The 21822-nt window shown below is 43.5% G+C and overlaps 1 protein-coding gene across 2 annotated transcripts in view; it reads left to right on the forward strand.

Moving 5' to 3' along the window:
• IQCA1 (IQ motif containing with AAA domain 1) overlaps nucleotides 1–21822 on the forward strand; it is a 160070-nt gene that overhangs the window by 92209 nt on the left and 46039 nt on the right. For both annotated transcript variants that reach the window (XM_072121456.1, XM_072121455.1), the window contains exon 7: nucleotides 21420–21504. In XM_072121456.1, the coding sequence (XP_071977557.1) occupies nucleotides 21420–21504 (85 nt within the window). The remainder of the gene's footprint in view (nucleotides 1–21419; nucleotides 21505–21822) is intronic.

Here is a 21822-nt window from a genome sequence, read left to right on the forward strand (position 1 = left end):
TTTATATAATCCCAAAGAATTTTTGTATTGGAAGTGAGGCCAAACAGGAAATATACTGCTTTTATTAATTCAATTTACTCTTGTGGTTCACCTCAACGCCAAAGAATCGAGGTACTCGGCAGGATTTGATCTTTCCAAAAGCTTCTTTGGTTGGATGGGTGTAGCTAAAACATGCAAGCTTTTACATTTTAAAATTGCTATTTTGGAGATATACATAATGGGGGAAAAATTTAGTCTCTAAGTGACTACAATTTTTGAAAGGTGACAAGTGAGGACCCATTAATGTTCCAATAGAAGTCCACAAAGAATTCCAGACATCTGGACTCAATGTTCTTTATGGGGTGACACTGGATTTGTAGGTGGAATGGGACCTTTATGGAGCTTCTGTACGTAAAGATTTATAGGCTTGCTGACACTAATGAACAAGTTAGGGCAGTCAACATGGGGTTCAGACGGAAACTCATGAGCTCTTTTGTTTTTCAAGCTCACTTGGATATGGATAAATTGGAAGCATTGAAAGTTGGATGAGTAAATGACCAGTAGACCTACAGCCCCAAAGGTCATTTATCAGTGATTCATCTGTAGATGTGGTGAACAGTCGGGTGTAATGGATGTGACATCTGCACACGTTCCTACTTCTGATTACTCTTTTGAGATCTTTGTAGCCTTTTAACCCATCTCCTGAACTCCAGAGTTTGCAGTATTTGTTTAACTATCACTGACACACAGCTTAATCTACTCAGAAGCTAGTACATTCGTGACCTTGTAACTTGTCAATTGTATTCTCTTCTCTTTTGAGTGAAGCCTCTTTTAGAAGATCACCTAAAATCTCATTGAAAAAGCGCAAGGCAGATGGTCTTCTGATGGAAGATGATCAGTATGCATAATATACAGTATCGTAGAAATCTATGAAAACATAGACAAATAATGGTGGATATTTTACAAGGCTTAGATTGGTATATGTATTTCCCCCTTCACACCACCTCCGTGTGCCACGGCTTGGGGGTGCCACGTGACAACGCACTAGCTATAGCCTGTACCCGATCCCGGGCCATGACCTGGCTCAGAATTGCCTGGCCACTCTTTTGATCGCTGAATATATTGAGAGGCCATAACTTCTTTCTTCTTTTTGAGTTTTTCGATTTTTTTCAGAAATATAAGAACTTTAGAACAATGTTAATAGCCACATTTCAACCCCAGTAATCAGGGCCAAATAATGTTGGTATCCCTGACTAATGTACAAGATTATATACTATAGTTAAAGTCTATAGTTAATTCATGCTCAGACTAAGCTAAACCAGCTTACCCATTGTATTGTGGAGTCCACCGGCGCCGCAATATTGGGTACATTGGACCTTGTTTCTCTATGAGTTACGCCACTACGAGATTAGAATTGGCTTATAACCATCTCACCATTTAATAAACAGGGGTAATTGTCCAATCCAACTGTTAATGTTTACAGGTTACCACACAATATTATCAGGACATTTATTTTTGTTTGTAGAGGTTGTTATAGTATCTAATGCAAAGGAAACTAAGAGATTTTCCCAATGAGAAATACAATTTAAATATTCAATTAGAAAAGGAATGTATCATACGCTGGTGGATCATGCGCAAGCCATTTTGTTCGTGCAATTTAATCAAAATATAATATATAAATGTTATTACATTTCATAAAAGAAAAGGGGAACTGACATTACAAGACAAATGCACTGTGCTGGAGGAACACAACAAACATCGGGGTGACTGGCAGGGGATAAATACACAATTCATATGTAAGGAATTGTCAAGTGTATATACTGTATAAGACGATCTTGTCAATTAATTTAATGGGAAGGGTAATAAAATTGCCCAATGGTACCATTTTAGACCAGAACAGCAATACACACTACCATGGTATAATTATAATCAAGACAGGTCTTATTATGTAAACCAGAGTGTAGAAATAAAGTGCATAATGCTTTTTTTGTTACCTGTGTCAATGAACACCAGGTAAGTTTTGCGATTTTGTAAGAAATTCTTGAACTCCTTTGTTTTTGTGAATAATATTAATCATGTATGGAGTATTGCTATGAACTACATGTGCCCTATACGTAATAGAACAAACCCCCCTTCTTAGTTTGTGTTAGATATGCCATTGATAATAATACCCAATGCTTTTACCTCTTAAATTGGGTTTCTCTAACCAGTTTGGTATAACTCCACTCTGAAATCTCTGCTAAATTCCTTCTTTCCAGTAGGAGGGGGTGGAGTGAGTGACAGCAGCTAGGTCTCCAACTGGTAGCAGAAGAAAGAACTGCAAAGAGAGAGCAGAGGACAAAGGCTGCTGTATAGTATAGTTAACAAGTCACAAAAAATGTGATTTTCTTCATAAAAACCAACTGGACTTTTGATTTCATCCAGGTTACATGTTAACCATGATGCACTTTTTTTTGCATACAGTGATTTTTTTCATAGCATTATAGTTTTCTCTTGACATCTTAACATTGTACCATAGGCATAAAAGTACATATATTGTATCAAAAACACATTAATTTGCACAAAAAAAATTAATTTCCAGTCCTATAAGAATTGTAAACTCCTATTCACACTAATTGTTTATAGTAGCAGTTTTTCAGGGTGTTTTCATATTTTTGCGCTCCTGCAGATTAATGTTTGATGTCGGATCCAACGGTGAGATGGCGTTATTCTTTCGCTACACTTTGTACGTGAAAGTACGTCACAGATGGTAGGACCGGCCTGTTGTAATTTGCTAAGTTTTTCTATTTTTCAGAACTCTCTGACTTTTGTATATAGAAAGAATCTGAATGCCTTTTAGTACTCACAGAATCCAAACAGGAAAAATGGAATCCAGACAAATCTGTCATGTTACATTTTAAAACAGGAGCGACTAAATTCCGCAATAAACCTCTAATGTATGGCTGGAGAAGCGTATTCAGGTTTCAGCTGAATCTCATGGATTTGCTCTTTGAGTGTTGAGAATATTTGTGATGACATGTTTGTTACTCCAGACCCTGGATATCCACTAGACAGATCTGGCGAGTGCTGGCACCACTTACATATGTTCTGCCGCTCCTCTGCAGAGCTCCAGGAGGGCACGAAAAGCGTCTGTTACAGGTGTGAGTTTAATGAAGAGTGAAGTAAAAAATGAGGTTTTGGTCAGAAGGAAGGAAATCCCCCAGACATGGCATGAAGTCCCATTAATCCAAAAGGATGTTTTCCTTTCAGTTAACCATAGGAAAAAGGAGGCATTATCGGCCCTATTCAGAAAAGCGTTAGATTTTGCAAATAGCCACACCTGTGGTTTCGGGAGAAGCACATGAGAATTTTGTTCTTTTTCTGTTTTCTCCAGTTTGCTGTTTCTAATTGAAAAGCCTCACAATAAAAGGTTATCTGGGTGAGTGCATTCGATGTATCGCGTTTTCACTGGATCATGTGAAGTGGAACAAGTACGTTAATCCCCTTGGTTTGTGGAAAGCCAGAAACATGGAAAGTTCAATTAAACACAAAAAAACACAGCCCTCCCCATGTGTCACTTTCACTTCTTACCACAAAGTCACTTGCCTGTTGTTAATAAACTCTTGTTTTCCTAAGTTTAGCTACAAAATGTAATTTTTTCGTATTACTAAGCTTTTTTGTAATGTTATAATAATGTTTCACTTTCCCGTATGGTATAGAAAGGGTGTTGTAGCTACAGTTGGTGATGGGGATTAGTATACAACGCAAGTGGAATCTGTTTAACCCCAGTGGGCCAAAAACTTCTTATCTACCATCAAATTCTGTGTTTCTGTATTTCAATGTCTCACGCTCCTCACATGCTTGATTTACCCTGGAGCAGGTTTCTAATCCTAAGAAAAGAAAGGCAGGCCTCCGAGCCAGACAGGGGATAAATCTCAGTGCAAGACAGAGATGTAGAAATCACAACCTCCCATAAATCAAGTCACCATTAGTGCAAGTGGGAGGTGGCACAAGGGCCTCTATCAGGAGCCTCTAGTTTCCTGAATGCAATCAGCAGGGTGGAATCCTCCTGAGAACCATGATTGTAATATATGCCCTAATCCCCCTGTTATTCCCCAAGCATTAAGTTCATCTAGCAAGAGGCCTCCTCCTTTCTCACTTACTCCGCCGCTGACTCCGAGTGTTATATTATCGGTCCAAAACACCAAAATGCCCCTTACAGTATCATCTGACAAATAACCTTTGTGCTTTCCAGAAGACGTTCCTGTCTAACCTAATTAGGATTGATTCTCTTGTGGATTCACTATGCTGAAAATCCAGTAGGTAGCAGGGAATAGCCAAATTAATCATCCAGGAGACTACATAGTTTAAGAAAGAGACTGGGTGGTAGGTGGAAAAAATACTCAGAGTCAATGTTGTTCTATGATAAGACGCAAAAATGCAAAACATGATGGTTGTATGGGGGCAGCCAATGCACCATTGTATACCCGCATTGTGTGTACAGGGTACAAGTTAACATGATACAGGTTTTCTATCTATGTTTAGAAATTGTCCTATCCATCTGTTCTTTTCACCCTCTCCAGTTATCTTACCCTTTTGCCCTCTGTAACATACCACAGGTGCTGGGAGAGAAGTAATCTTGATGAAGCATCTGTACTTGCTTTCACGCTCAGTGGTTGTCAAAGGAAGGACAGTGGGTATACAAAAGCACTTGCTTTGAAATAGGCTATATTTTTTAAGTGCAGGAGTGTGGCACTTAAGATTGTGGCATCTGGTTGGTTGTTCTGCCAATAAGGGTGGTGGAATGATGTCTGGTCAGGAGAATTGAAAGGAATCCATCACCAAGATTCACCTACTCCAACCAACTGCTGTGCTATGTAGGGCTATGTACGTGTGACACTAAAGGTTTTCTTTTTAACATCCAGCTGCTCCCTCCATACCAAAACTTCACTTTAGAAATGTGCAAGTCAGGCTGAAGTGCTTTGGCAGAGCACCTCATGGCTCCACATTTCGCTGGAGTGATGTAGCCAAAGGGGGCAAGATGAGAGAAGTTGCGAGTAAGTAGGAGTCTAGCAGGGGGCATTGTCATTGCTGTGGAGCCGGAGCCCTGAGGAGCTCTGCTAACGCCTCCCTAAACTTCTCAGCATAATTTGTATATTTCTAAAGTTTACTTTTCCCATGGAAGAAGCAGCTAGAAAATAAAAACATTAAAAGCAAAGTTGGCATGTGTGGGCATAGCGCTACATAGCATAGCAGTAAGGGAGCACTTATAGCTCTTGAGCTGCAGCACTAGATCGCAGTTTAGTGCAGTTTTGTATTTTATTTTCATGCATTTTTTTCTTTTTTTAACATCCCTTTAAAATTAAACATATGTTTAAACCTAGCAATTTAGGCGTGACTGCAGAAAAACGTGATAAACCATTACTGCCATAAGTTATAAACTTCACATTTTCAGGGATTTCCAATACATTTCTATGTAAATTACCTGTGTAACAGATGGTTAAAGGAAACATACCTTGAGAATGCTGTAGCTACACTGATGCAGGATCATATCTTGGTTAATCCCTGAGCTGAGTGGTTTTGCTGAAAAAATTATTATAACATTCTGGACCTTGGGAAAGCTGGGCCAGGCTGGTTGCCTAGATCAACACATTATACACTGAGCTTGTAATTACAAATGGAGGTTAGTCAAGACATGACTAATCAACCTGAGCTGAATCACTCATACACAGCAGCGTGGGGATGGTGCAGCAATTGATTGTTCTGCCTTCAGGCACAAGCCGGGCATTACATCATCCTCTCCTGCAGAGAATAAATCACATGTTAGGAGAAGCGCTGAACCAGCCATAGAAGCAACAGAGCTTCATCAGCAAAACCACTCAGCAGAGGGATTAACCAAAATATGATCCTGCATCAGTGTAGCTACAGCATTCTCAAGGTATGTTTGCTTCATAATGCATCAAATCAAGTGTTAGGTTTCCTTTAAGGCTTTAATGGATGGAATTAATTTGAATTGGTATATGTTTTAGTTGGAAAACCAATTTGAGTTTATTACTACTTTAAGGTACAATTACAGATTTGATTTTGTTAAAGGGAACCTGTCATCAAAAATTGGCCTAATAAACCACTACCAGTATATTGTCAAACAGTTTATTATCTCCTAGGTTTTGTTTCTTTCATGGTCCTGTGTGATGGCATCATCCAAAAAAAATCAATTTTGAAGTGAGAGGTAATTTGGTTGTATAAAGTCAAGGAGGCGGAGAGTTTAACACTGAAGTCAAGGTGGGGAGCTCTGAACTTCTCCTCCACTGTGATTGACATCATGCATAAGACTTCAGGAGATCTGGTTAGTGATGCCTTTGGATACAGGACCATTAAAGGGGTTTTCCCACGAATCAAGTTAGGCCCTATCCACTGGTAAGTGCCTAACTTGCTGATCGGACCACATCATTTTCTGCTTACAGGTTCTCTTTAAATTTCCAGAATTTCCAGTTCTCCCTAAAAATGTAAATTTCTTGTACTTACAAAGCTGCTGGAACTTTAAAGTGATGGGAAACTATGTGCGTTCTTAAGGCTGTGGTATTCAGGATTTCTGGAAATCAAAATGATTCATAAATTCTGTCACAGTAAATCATGCTAGACTAATTCAATCCCTAAAACTGGCAAATGATAGTGTAGAGAAAGAGACAAGTAATTATATAGTCAAGCAAATCATACACCCCTCCTATGTATTTGGAAAACAAGTCAGAAATACTAGATTAATATAACCATATAAAATTACATAACTATAACCAAATGCTGTAATTGTCTCCTCTTATATTAATGACTTGAAAGGGAGTATAACATTATATGACTATGGATACTTGATGTCAGTAGAGATATTACTATTGTTTTATGTATATACTGTAGTCACCAATCCATAAAGGGACAGTGAGATATTCCAGCCAATGATCATGTGATTACAGATAATTAGGCAGTCCACTAATGTGTATGGAAACCTTAAGATTCTTATTGGCTGATCTAATGATAAATTTGGCAATCATGTGCAGACTCAGTCTCTAATCCCATCTGGGCTCATGTATTATGGTAGGACATGCATGATTTCGATTGCTGCAGTCTAAAATACATTTATAAAGATGTCACACAATACTTTGTAAACTTGGCACAACTTGAACAACTGGCAGATGCGGAAATTATGAGACTCTATTTACATCAACGAGAAAGCCTTTGATCAGAGCTTATGTTGAGGCTATATTATAATGGGAAAAATATTTCTGCTATTTTTACTTTTAACATAGAACACCACAGAGGAACCTAATGAACTTCACTAAAGTCATTAGTCTCATTGCATGTCAGTGGTATCAACCATGGAACATCATGGCTTCTATTGTAAATGGCTATTGGAGAAGGTCCAGAATTTTTGTGGCATAGGTTGGGTTTTAGTGGTTTATCTCTAGCATGACTGACTACCCACCAGACTAGCCACCAGTAAAAATTAATAATTTCACAATACCCTGGCTTAAAGGGAACCTGTCAGCAGAAATTAACCTAAAAATCCACTACCAGTATGTTGTCAAGAAGAGGAACACCTTGTAGACCATGTTACTTCCATGGCCCAGTGAGGAGGCATAATCCATAAAACAAACTATGAAGTGAGATGTAAATTAGTTGTTGAAGGATATCTACCATCACATTTACTGATGGAAGATGTCCCAAACTTACCAGCTCATTACGTCTGTACCTCGCTTTTGGTATCTTCAGGAACAGCCGGATTCTTTGAAAAAAGACTCTACAAAAGTATTCAAATGATCCGGAAGAGTTCTGGTCTACATCACCCGAGTGACTCTCGGCTCTACTGCCGGCTAATGTATGCCGCTCATGTGATGTAAACCGGAGCACCACGGAATCATTAGAATTTTTTTCTAGAGTCTTTTTAAAAGAATCCAGCTGTTTCTGGAGATGCCAAAAGCGAACTCATACCCTGACAGACGTAACAAGCAAGTAAGCTTGGGACATCTACCATTAGTAAATCTGTCACGTCACGTTGGGGAAGAGATCAGCACTGAAGTGAAGCTTTCCCAGCGCTCCCTTCACTGTAATTGATGGCCCTCGATCAGGGGACATCACTAACCAGCTCTCCTGAAGTCTGGTGAGTGATGTCAAGAGAGGTTTTCTGAAGTGTGGAGAGCTTGACTTCTGCAATGAACTTCCGCATCACCATGAAAGAAACTTGATCTGGAAGGTTTGAATCTGCTTGACAACAAACTGATAGTGGTTTATTAGATCAATTTCTACTAACAGGTTCCTTTTAAGTAAAGTGACTTGTTGGCCTCCTGCTAGTCACCTGAACTTTAGATAGTAATGATATGAGAAATGGAACAATATACATCAAAACTTAAATAACAAAAATATATGATAACAAAAACATGAACAACTACCATATTTTAAAAGAAATTTTTTACGATTTTATTTAAAAAATATTAGATTCATTAATTGATTAATGTTTGGATGTATATTGAATGTTATAAGCAAATGTTTAGTAATAGTGTATGTCTATATTGGATGCCATGGGTTTGACCTTCAGTATAATGTCTGCTTGTATTCAGGATTTGTGTACCTGCAGTTTTGGTTTTAACTTTGAGGAAGATCACTAGAATACAATGCATTGGAACACTGATAAGAGATCTATGGGAGAGGAATGCTTAGGTTGCCCCTACACAGAAGGTGTTGATGGGACAGGCAATAAATAATCATTCTGCCTTTGTCCTTTTGGCTTCTGCTCTCCTCGCAGAGCAGATGGGTTGCAGCAGATCAGCAGGCCATGTTATGTCAGACCCTGCTATTAGTAAGGAGATGCCGGTGAATGAAGAAAAGCCCTTGTATGCCCTCTCATTCCATCTAGGCTCTTGTTAGGTCAATTCCCACCATTAATAAAGAATTCCTGCCAAGAGTCACAACATGAAGATCCATCATCGAAGACCTGGATGTCAAATCTGTACCTTTCCCAATGTCCAAATGAAGCTTTAATAAACCACCCACAAGTATGCTCCACCGACACCTTAGGGAGGGCCTGTCACTTCTGATGCGTCCATTTTAATAAATACATGCAATTCCCCATGGAATAATAATTCTGAAAAATCTTTTCTTCTTTATTTGCTGTTTCCTTCTAGAGGATGGGTGTTGCCAGTTAATGGGGTGTTCCTGCATAGTCTGATACTGTCCAATTAGAGCTGATAATGTGCAGATGCACACCCCAACTGGTAACACCCACCTGTAAATTTCACTCTAGAAATAACAAAGGAACAGCATAGAAGAGAAAAAATAGAAGAATGTGAAGAGATGTCCCAGAAATGTTATTTTATGGAGAATACAATAATTAACAGAAATAGACAAATGATTTTACCCTGGTAAGCATAGAGAATATAGTATTGACATAATATTACATAAATATTTAGGGTTAGATATAGCTGATGCAATCTTTGATTCAGTCACTTACATATAAGCCTCCTATAAGCTCCACTGTGCAACTCTCCCACACCCCAGCATGAAAATCATACTCACAGCAGAGCCCAGGTATGTGACAAGCTGCACCCAGTAATCCTCCTTTTCTATACTGCTACATGGGGACACTTCTCTGTACTGTCTTTCCCCCATAAACTTGTTTTCTATACTGCCTCATGGGGACACTTCTGTACTGTCTCTCCCCCACACACTTCTTTTCTATCCTGCTACATGGGGACACTTCGATGTATTGTCTCTCCCCAACATACTTCTTTTTTATACTGCTACACAAGGACACTTCTCTGTACTGTCTCTCCCCACACACTTCTTTTCTATCCTGCTACATGGGGACACTTCTGTACTGTCTCTCCCCCACACACTTCTTTTCTATCCTGCTACATGGGGACACTTCTGTACTGTCTCTCCCCACACACTTCTTTTCTTATCCTGCTACACGTGAACACTTCTCTGTACTGTCTCTCCCCACACACTTCTTTTCTATCCTGCTACATGGGGACACTTCTGTACTGTCTCTCCCCCACACACTTCTTTTCTATCCTGCTACATGGGGACACTTCTGTACTGTCTCTCCCCCACACACCTCTTTTCTATACTGCTACACGTGAACACTTCTCTGTACTGTCTCTCCCCACACACTTCTTTTCTATTTTGCTACATGGGGACACTTCTGTACTGTCTCTCCCCCACACACTTCTTTTCTATTTTGCTACATGGGGACACTTCTGTACTGTCTCTCCCCCACACACTTCTTTTCTATCCTGCTTTGAGCTGCTGCTTTTGCAGAATATTTGTAAACAAAAGCTCAGGACTATAAACAGTGGCCTCATGTTGTGTAAACACTGGCTGACCTGTGCTGCCGTAATATACAGGTGATACACTGCTCTACAGAAGAGCTCAGGACCTTTCTTCTCAGTCTTCACCACCTTCAGACTGCAGTGTGTTGGCACCAAATTTGCGTCTAAATCAAAAGATAATGATAAATCATTAGTAGGCGCAGCAAATAGAGATGAGCGAACATGCTCGTCCGAGCTTGATGCTCGGTCGAGCATTAGGGTACTCGAAACTGCTCGTTGCTCGGACGAATACTTCGCCCGCTCGAGAAAATGGCAGCTCCCGCCGTTTTGCTTTTTGGCGGCCAGAAACAGAGCCAATCACAAGCCAGGAGACTCTGCACTCCACCCAGCATGACGTGGTACCCTTACACGTCGATAGCAGTGGTTGGCTGGCCAGATCAGGTGACCCTGGGATAGACTAGCCGCTGCCCGCGCTGCTCGGATCATTCTGTGTCTGGATGCCGCTAGGGAGAGAGCTGCTGCTGGTCAGGGAAAGCGTTAGGGTGTTCTATTAGCTTACTGTTAGGCAGGAGTGATTCTCAAAGAACCCAACAGCCCTTCTTAGGGCTACAATAACGTTCTACTTTTTTTATTTTAATTTGCATCTAGTACCATTTTGTGAGGAATTAGCAGGGGGACTTGCTACCGTTGTGTTTAGCTCTTAGTGGCACACATATCCATAGCAAAGACCGAAGTGGGAAAATTTAGTAGGGGTTGGATTTCAATTAGGCACTAACTCAGTGTCATCTCATCTGGCATAGTAGTGTGCTTTGATACTTGGCTAGAAAATAGCCATAGGAGAATACAAAGAGCTTACTTACGCCTACAGTAGCGTTCTATATATTTGATTTCTGGTTGATCTGCTGGTGGCTGTACTTTCTGCAGTGCATGTACTAGCCAATTCTGAGCAATTTGTAGTGAGACTTGCGACCGCTGTGTTCTGCGCTTAGTGACGCACATATCCATAGCAAAGACCGAAGTGGGAAAATTTAGTAGGGGTTGGATTTCAATTAGGCACTAACTCAGTGTCATCTCATCTGGCATAGTAGTGTGCTTTGATACTTGGCTAGAAAATAGCCATAGGAGAATACAAAGAGCTTACTTACGCCTACAGTAGCGTTCTATATATTTGATTTCTGGTTGATCTGCTGGTGGCTGTACTTTCTGCAGTGCATGTACTAGCCAATTCTGAGCAATTTGTAGTGAGACTTGCGACCGCTGTGTTCTGCGCTTAGTGACGCACATATCCATAGCAAAGACCGAAGTGGGAAAATTTAGTAGGGGTTGGATTTCAATTAGGCACTAACTCAGTGTCATCTCATCTGGCATAGTAGTGTGCTTTGATACTTGGCTAGAAAATAGCCATAGGAGAATACAAAGAGCTTACTTACGCCTACAGTAGCGTTCTATATATTTGATTTCTGGTTGATCTGCTGGTGGCTGTACTTTCTGCAGTGCATGTACTAGCCAATTCTGAGCAATTTGTAGTGAGACTTGCGACCGCTGTGTTCTGCGCTTAGTGACGCACATATCCATAGCAAAGACCGAAGTGGGAAAATTTAGTAGGGGTTGGATTTCAATTAGGCACTAACTCAGTGTCATCTCATCTGGCATAGTAGTGTGCTTTGATACTTGGCTAGAAAATAGCCATAGGAGAATACAAAGAGCTTACTTACGCCTACAGTAGCGTTCTATATATTTGATTTCTGGTTGATCTGCTGGTGGCTGTACTTTCTGCAGTGCATGTACTAGCCAATTCTGAGCAATTTGTAGTGAGACTTGCGACCGCTGTGTTCTGCGCTTAGTGACGCACATATCCATAGCAAAGACCGAAGTGGGAAAATTTAGTAGGGGTTGGATTTCAATTAGGCACTAACTCAGTGTCATCTCATCTGGCATAGTAGTGTGCTTTGATACTTGGCTAGAAAATAGCCATAGGAGAATACAAAGAGATTACTTACGCCTACAGTAGCGTTCTATATATTTGATTTCTGGTTGATCTGCTGGTGGCTGTACTTTCTGCAGTGCATGTACTAGCCAATTCTGAGCAATTTGTAGTGAGACTTGCGACTGCTGTGTTCTGCGCTTAGTGACGCACATATCCATAGCAAAGACCGAAGTGGGAAAATTTAGTAGGGGTTGGATTTCAATTAGGCACTAACTCAGTGTCATCTCATCTGGCATAGTAGTGTGCTTTGATACTTGGCTAGAAAATAGCCATAGCAATAGGATAGCATTGTTTGGTTTTAAAAACTCAAAAAAAAACAAAAAACACAAAAAAAAACAAAAAACACAAAAAAAAACCAAAAAAAGTTAAAAAAAAAAAAAAGTTATAACTCTCATTTTAAAAATGTTTAACCCGAGGGCTAGGGGTAGAGGACGAGGGCGGGGACGTGGGCGTCCAACTACTGCAGGGGTCAGAGGCCGTGGTCCTGGGCGGGGTGAGACACCACCTGCTGATGAGGGAGCAGGGGAACGCCGCAGAGCTACACTCCCTAGGTTCATGTCTGAAGTTACTGGGACTCGTGGTAGAGCACTGTTGAGGCCAGAACAGTGCGAACAGGTGATGTCGTGGATTGCTGACAATGCTTCGAGCAATTTGTCCACCACCAGTCAGTCTTCCACGCAGTCCACCCATGTCACCGAAATCGCCACTCCTCCAGCTCCTGCACCTCAGCCTCCTCCCCCCCAGTCTGCCCCCTCCCAGGAAAATTTGGCATTTGAACCGGCATACTCTGAGGAACTGTTTTCTGGACCCTTCCCACAGTCACAAACCACTTGTCCGGTTGCTGCTGAGCAATTTTCCGATGCCCAGGTTTTCCACCAGTCACAGTCTGTGGGTGATGATGACCTTCTTGACGTAGTGGAAGTGTGTAAAGAGGTGTCCGACGATGAGGAGACACGGTTGTCAGACAGTGGGGAAGTTGTTGTCAGGGCAGGAAGTCCGAGGGGGGAGCAGACTGAGGGCTCGGAGGATGATGAGGTGACAGACCCAAGCTGGGTTGAGAGGCCGGGTGAACACAGTGCTTCTGAGACGGAGGAGAGTCCTCGACCGGAACAGGTTGGAAGAGGCAGTGGTGGGGCCAGACGGAGAGGCAGGGCCAGAGCTGGTGCATCAGCGCCAAATGTGTCAACTAGTGAAGCTCCCGTGGCGAGGGCTCTTGCGGCGAGGGCTAGATCTTCAGAAGTCTGGAGGTTCTTTAAGGAAACACCGGATGACCGACGGACTGTGGTGTGCAACATTTGCCAAACCAGGCTCAGCAGGGGTTCCACCACTACTAGCTTAACTACCACCAGTATGCGCAGGCATATGAATGCTAAACACCCCACTCAGTGGCAACAAGCCCGTTCACCTCCGGCCGTGCACACCACTGCTCCTTCCCCTGTGTCAGCTGCTAGTCAGCCCCCTGCCCAGGACCCTGCCACAAAAACCCCATCGTCGCCTCCACGATCCTCCACAGCATCCACCAGCGTTCAGCTCTCCATACCCCAGACGCTGGAGCGGAAACGCAAATATAGTGCAACCCACCCGCACGCCCAAGCCCTTAATGTGCACATCTCCAGATTGCTTAGCCTGGAGATGCTGCCCTATAGGCTAGTAGAGACCGAGGCCTTTCGCAACCTCATGGCGGCGGCCGCCCCTCGGTATTCGGTCCCCAGCCGCCACTACTTTTCCCGATGTGCCGTCCCAGCCCTGCACCAGCACGTGTCAGACAACATCATCCGTGCCCTGACCAACGCCGTTTCTGACAAGGTCCACCTGACCACGGACACGTGGACGAGTGCTGCCGGGCAGGGCCACTATATATCGCTGACGGCACATTGGGTTAACTTGGTGGAGGCTGGGACCGAGTCTGACCCTGGGGCTGCTCATATACTGCCGACGCCGAGGATTGCGGGGCCTACCTCGGTCCAGGTGTTTCAGGCATACTATGCCTCCTCCTCCTCCCACCCCTCCTCCACCTCCTCCTCCGAACTACCATCCGTGGGCACGGCGCCATCAGTCGGTAGCTCTAGGCACAGCAGCAGTGCCGTCGCTAAGCGACAGCAGGCGGTGCTCAAACTGCTGAGCCTAGGCGACAAAAGGCACACCGCCCAAGAGCTATTACAGGGCATCACGGCGCAGACTGATCTGTGGCTGGCACCGCTGAACCTCAAGCCGGGAATGGTTGTGTGTGACAACGGCCGTAACCTGGTGGCGGCTCTGCAACTCGGCAGACTGACACATGTGCCATGCCTGGCCCATGTGTTAAATCTGATAGTTCAGCGTTTCCTCAAGACATACCCCAATCTGTCTGATTTGCTCACGAAGGTGCGCCGCATCTGTGCGCATTTCAGGAAGTCCAGCCCAGATGCTGCCACTCTCAGGGCAGCGCAGCGCCGCCTCCAACTGCCCGCTCACCGACTGTTGTGCGACGTGCCCACGAGGTGGAATTCAACACTGACCATGTTATCCAGAGTTTACCAGCAGCGCAGAGCGATTGTAGACTGCCAGATGTCAACTTCCACCAGAACTGGTAGTCAGGTCAGTCAGCTTCCTCAAGTCTACAATGAGGAGTGGACGTGGATGTCTGATATCTGTCAGGTGCTGAGTAACTTTGAGGAGTCAACACAGATGGTCAGTGGCGATGCCGCCATCATCAGCCTCACCATCCCGCTGCTTGGCCTGTTGAAAAACTCTCTGGTCAGCATGAAGTCGGAAGCTTTGCGCTCGTCACAAGAGACAGGGGAAGAATATTCCCTTGTTGATAGCCAAAGCACCCTCAGGTCTGTTTCTCAGCGCATATCGGAGGAGGTGGAGGTGGAGGAGGATGAGGAGGAAGAGGAGGAGAATGTTGGCGAGACACAAGAGGGGACCATTGTTGAGTCCTTCACTGTTCAGCGTGTATGGGCAGAAGAAGAGGAGTTGGAGGAGTTGGAGGAGGAGGAAATGGACAGTCAGGCCAGTGAGGGGAGTGAATTCTTACGCGTTGGTACTCTGGCGCATATGGCAGATTTCATGCTAGGCTGCCTATCCCGTGACCCTCGCGTTCAAAGAATTTATTCCAGCACCGATTACTGGGTGTTCACTCTCCTGGACCCACGGTACAAGCAAAATCTTCCCACTCTCATCCCTGCAGAGGAAAGGAGTGTGAGAATGCATGAATACCAGCAGGCCCTGGTGCACAAGCTGAAACAGTATTTCCCTTCTGACAGCGCTAGCGGCAGAGTGCGTAGTTCTGCGGGACAAGTAGCGAGGGAGAGTAGGCGAGCAGGCAGCTTGTCCAGCACTGGCAAGGGTACGCTTTACAAGGCTTTTGCCAGCTTTATGTCACCCCAGCAAGACACTGTCACCTGTCCCCAGTCTCGGCAGAGTAGGGCTGATCTTTACAGAAAGATGGTGAGGGAGTACGTAGCTGACCATACCATCGTCCTAAATGATCACACAGCTCCCTACAACTACTGGGTTTCAAAGCTGGACATGTGGCACGAACTGGCGCTGTACGCCTTGGAGGTTCTTGCCTGCCCTGCCACTAGCGTCTTGTCCGAGCGGGTTTTCAGTGCAGCTGGTGGCATCATCACCGATAAGCGTACACGCCTGTCGACTGACAGCGCTGACAGGCTGACGCTTATTAAAATGAATAAAGGCTGGATTTCTCAGAATTTCCAATCTCCACCAGGTGAAGGAAGCTCAACCTGAATAATTGATCCACTCCTCCTCCTCCTCATTTTCCTCCTTCTCCTCCTCTTTGTACAGTAAAGCAGAGGAAAATGGCTATTTTTTGACAGGGCCCACTGGCTCTTGCTATAGTACTTCATGCATTTAATTTTTCTGGAGGGCCACCTACCCGGTCCTCTGTTTGAAACAATTTTTGTGAGTGCCACATACAGGCACTCAATCTATTCCATTTTTCTGGAGGGCCACCTACCCGGTCCTCTGTTTTAAAAAATTTTTGGGACTGCCACATACAGGCACTCAATCTATTCCATTTTACTGGAGGGCCACCTACCTGCTCCTCTGGTTTGAAACATTTTTGGGACTGCCACATACAGGCACTCAATCTATTCCATTTTACTGGAGGGCCACCTACCTGCTCCTCTGGTTTGAAAAATGTTTGGGACTGCCACATACAGGCACTCAATCTATTCCATTTTACTGCAGGGCCACCTACCTGCTCCTCTGGTTTGAAACATTTTTGGGACTGCCACATACAGGCACTCAATCTATTCCATTTTACTGGAGGGCCACCTACCTTCTCCTCTGGTTTGAAAAATGTTTGGGACTGCCACATACAGGCACTCAATCTATTCCATTTTACTGGAGGGCCACCTACCTGCTCCTCTGGTTTGAAAAATTTTTGGGACTGCCACATACAGGCACTCAATCTATTCCATTTTACTGCAGGGCCACCTACCTGCTCCTCTGGTTTGAAACATTTTTGGGACTGCCACATACAGGCACTCAATCTATTCCATTTTACTGGAGGGCCACCTACCTGCTCCTCTGGTTTGAAAAATGTTTGGGACTGCCACATACAGGCACTATCCAAATTAAATTGTCTCCATAGCAGCCTCCACACGTTGTCTCCATTGCTACCTCCAAAAGTCGTCCATATAGCTGCCTCCATACATCGTCCCTTTATCAAACGAGGTGTGTCAGGCAGAAATTTGGGTTGTTTTCATGGATTCCACATCAAAGTTGTTAACTTTGTCGCCACCCTGCTGTGTTATCCACAAAATATACTGGCAAACTTTTACCATTTAGGGATATTATTTCAGCGCTTCTTGCGCATCTGTTTACATTCCCCTCACCCGGCATATCCTAAACTTATAAGAACGCTACTACACTTGATCTTATACAAAAGGTTCTTAGAAGTGCTGTTTGGGGAGTAGCCTAGAGACAGGGGCTTGGATTGGCGAAAGCTCGCCTGGCAGCGGAGCGCCAGCTCCATGCGCATCATGCGCTTCTTGCGCATCTGTTTACATTCCCCTCACCCGCCATATCCCAAACTTATAAGAACGCTACTACACTTAACTTGGTGCAGGCTGGGACCGAGTCTGACCCTGGGGCTGGTCATATACTGCCGACGCAGAGAATTGCGGGGCCTACCTCGGTCCAGGTCTCAAAGGCCTACTATACCTCCTCCCACCCCTCCTCCACCTCCTCCTCCTCCGAATTACCATCCGTGGGCATGGCGCCATCAGTCGGTAGCTCTAGGCACAGCAGCAGTGCCGTCGCTAAGCGACAGCAGGCGGTGCTGAAACTGCTGAGCCTAGGCGATAAAAGGCACACCGCCCAAGAGCTATTACAGGGCATTCCACATCAAAGTTGTTAACTTTGTCGCCACCCTGCTGTGTAATCCACAAAATATACTTGCAAACTTTTACCATTTAGGGATATTATTTCAGCGCTTCTTGCGCATCTGTTTACATTCCCCTCACCCGCCATATCCTAAACTTATAAGAACGCTACTACACTTGATCTTATACAAAAGGTTCTTAGAAGTGCTGTTTGGGGAGTAGCCTAGAGACAGGGGCTTGGATTGGCGAAAGCTCGCCTGGCAGCGGAGCGCCAGCTCCATGCGCATCATGCGCTTCTTGCGCATCTGTTTACATTCCCCTCACCCGCCATATCCCAAACTTATAAGAACGCTACTACACTTAACTTGGTGCAGGCTGGGACCGAGTCTGACCCTGGGGCTGGTCATATACTGCCGACGCAGAGAATTGCGGGGCCTACCTCGGTCCAGGTCTCAAAGGCCTACTATACCTCCTCCCACCCCTCCTCCACCTCCTCCTCCTCCGAATTACCATCCGTGGGCATGGCGCCATCAGTCGGTAGCTCTAGGCACAGCAGCAGTGCCGTCGCTAAGCGACAGCAGGCGGTGCTGAAACTGCTGAGCCTAGGCGATAAAAGGCACACCGCCCAAGAGCTATTACAGGGCATTCCACATCAAAGTTGTTAACTTTGTCGCCACCCTGCTGTGTAATCCACAAAATATACTTGCAAACTTTTACCATTTAGGGATATTATTTCAGCGCTTCTTGCGCATCTGTTTACATTCCCCTCACCCGCCATATCCTAAACTTATAAGAACGCTACTACACTTGATCTTATACAAAAGGTTCTTAGAAGTGCTGTTTGGGGAGTAGCCTAGAGACAGGGGCTTGGATTGGCGAAAGCTCGCCTGGCTGCAGAGCGCCAGCTCCATCCCAAGATCCAACTAACATAGTTGCAGCACCTTTAATCTACTACTAGTTCACTGCCTCCATAATAATAATAATAATAATCTTTATTTATATAGCGTCATCATATTCCGTAGCGCTTTACAAATCATAGGAAACAAATACAAATGTAATGTAACAGAGCACAACATTTGTATGGAACAACAGGAGTGAGGTCCCTGCTCGCCAGAGCTTACGGTTTATGAAGATGATGGGGTAACACTAGGTAAAAGAATATTTAATGGTCAAGCCATTCTTCTTAGGGAATAGAAAAAAATATAATAAATGGAATTGCTGTCGCTTGAACCACTCAGCCGTCATCTTATATACCAGGTCCAGGGTGAATGGGACTGCAGACAAGTCTGGTGCCTGTTGGTTGCTGGATAACAGATGGGAGGACGACACAGGACGGGTTAGTAGAAGAGTTAAAACTTCATGCAGTTAATGAGTGTTATAGGCTTGCCTAAAGAAATGGGTTTTAAGAGCACGTTTGAAACTTTGGAGGTTAGGTATTAGTCTGATAGTCCGGGGCAGAGCATTCCATAGAATTGGTGCAGCTCTAGAGAAGTCTTGGAGACGCGAGTGGGAGGTCCGCACTAGGGTAGAGGTTAATCTAAGATCACTGGCGGATCTAAGAGCACGGGTTGGGCGATAGACTGAGATAAGAGAGGAGAGGTAGGGGGGTGCAGCATTATACAGAGCTTTATGGATGAGGGTTATTATTATTTTAAACTGTATTCGAAAGGAGACTGGCAGCCAGTGCAGCGACTGGCATGAACTGTAAGCATACATGGTCCCCTTATCAAACGAGCTGTGTCAGGCAGAATTTTGGGTTGTTTTCATGGCTTCCATGTTAACTTTGTCGCCACCCTGCTGTGTAATCCACAAAATATACTGGCAAACTTTTATCATGTAGCGATATTATTTGAGCGCTTCTTGCTCACCTCCTTTGGTTCCTCTCTGACACCCATTGGTTTGAAGCCTGAGTCCAATTAGGGTATGTCGCCATGCCACTCTCTAGCCTGCTGCCGCTGCCTCTGCATGCCGTCCCCTATAGTGTCAGGGTCAATTATTGGATGTTTTAGATGCTATCTAGCTTCATTCTGTCACTCTGTCATGGCCATGCTGTTGCCCATAATTTTGGCATAATGGTGCGATTAGGCAGCCTCAGAGGCATCCATGCATGCTGCCCCTGCTGTTTCCTGTCCATTTCCGTGGTGTTTCCATCCTTTTCTGAGGTTCCCAGGTGTTTGGCCAAGCTTCCCTGTGCAGAGCCTTGGTCCCCTTGAAAAATGCTCGAGTCTCCCATTGACTTCAATGGGGTTCGTTATTCGAGACGAGCACTCGAGCATCGGGAAAAGTTCGTCTCGAATAACGAGTACCCGAGCATTTTAGTGTTCGCTCATCTCTAGCAGCAAAGCATCTGGATTGATAGGATATATTAGGAAAACAAGCTTATTTTTGTATTTGTTGCTAGTTTATTGTTTAGTCAAAAAACTGGAGCTAAATTACTGCTAAAAAATGAAAAGTCGCTAAAACAACCAAAAAAAAAAACAAATACAAAAAAATCTGACCTTTAGTGTAATCATCTTATAGAACTTATCGCAAAATTGCAAAATATACATAATACGCAGCTCAGATGGCATGTTTCTTTTAGTAGACATTCTTTATAATATGAAATGTATAGCATAGTTGCTTGCTGTGGGCACCTGCTTCCCCTTTTCAGTTTCTGCACATCACTCCTGTTTTATTTTTTTATGCACAAAGAAATGTGTTAATTGGGTGATAAATTCAGTGTTATAAAGCCGCAGCTATTATTCTCTTCTGTTTTATGGTGTGAACTTCTCAAGTTTAGTTATGAAAACCAAAGTTTAGCTTTCCAAAGAGATTTATTTTTTTCTTCATTAATCCTAAAATGTAATTATATCGATATAATTCTATGCAGTAAAATATAAGAATTTACATATATTTATTACTTTGGTACTGGTGTGTGATCATGTGACCAAAATATACTGTAGATTGAGGTCAATGAAAGTCTGGAAAATGATATATTGTACAGTATCATTCATAGATACATATACAAATCTAATAATTTTCAGGTATCAAATCGGAATATTTTCTGATTTGCTTTGGACAAATGCTATATATGTGGTGACGACAGAAGTCTAACACATCCATTGAAATGTTTATTGATTTCAAGGCACTTATAATGGTATCTGTTGTTGTCCATTTTTACCATTTTCCACCATTGTAAGGATTTTGTTATGATTGTTCTAGTGAAACCTGACTACGGTATTTCAAAAATCATTAAACAATAAATAAAAAAAATATATACCAATTTCCAGGACAATTACCACCAAAAAAAACAGGGGGAGATTTATTACTAAAAAAATTTCTGCACCACATTTATATAGAGTTTTAGACAGTTTTCTGTCTCTCATACAACTAGCTTGACAAAAGGGGCGTGAACTTTGAAAAGGGGGCGTGGTCTCGCACCAAAAAGGTCAGTGCGCCAAAAATACTGCTGATCTGACTGAATTTTGCCCTAATTTTCTGGCGTAAAGAAAGCCAACTAACAGGAGGTACAGAGTACGACTAGACAGTCTTATAGTAGGACAGATTTATCACCCAGCACTAGACACTTATTTGAATATGGTGCAGAACAAGACTGTCTAGTCTAACTCTGCATTGTCTAAACTTGGGACACTTTTTATAAATCTGCCCCATTGATTCAGACCCGAATCTTTGAAGGATTTCAGCAAACCTTTAGTGAAGCGGATCTTGAATGATTCACTCCTCTGTAATTGTATACTTATCTTAGCGATGCTGATTACTAGCATTTCCTTTACAATAACATATGAACTGTAAATGTACATCTAATAAAAATATATGTTATGTCAGGCACGCCACCGGAAAATTCCCTGATTTCCCAGATGAAGAAGATGGTGGATCGAAGGCTATTTTTGCACAGAAGACTCCAGAACAGGTATCACAACTAAATAACACCAAAACCACATATTATATTACTGCTCACAATACTTGTTTCTTGCCCGAATCGCGTCAAAGCCTTGTGGGTCTGCACATGAATATTAAAGAAAATTTGCCACCAGGATGCAGTGCTTCTAAACCCAGCACACTCGCATAGTGGCATGAGCCTCAGGGGCTCCTGACTACATTGCAAAAGCCCCTTCTAGCTCCATCATCAGATAATTGTTCACCTCCCCATTCCCCCATTCTACCCACCTCCTCCCTCGCCAGTTGTTATGTCAGCCGGCTCTCGCCAATTCCCACACACTGCTTCTGT

Source organism: Engystomops pustulosus, chromosome 8, assembly GCF_040894005.1.
Source record: "Engystomops pustulosus chromosome 8, aEngPut4.maternal, whole genome shotgun sequence".
Lineage (NCBI taxonomy): Eukaryota > Metazoa > Chordata > Amphibia > Anura > Leptodactylidae > Engystomops > Engystomops pustulosus.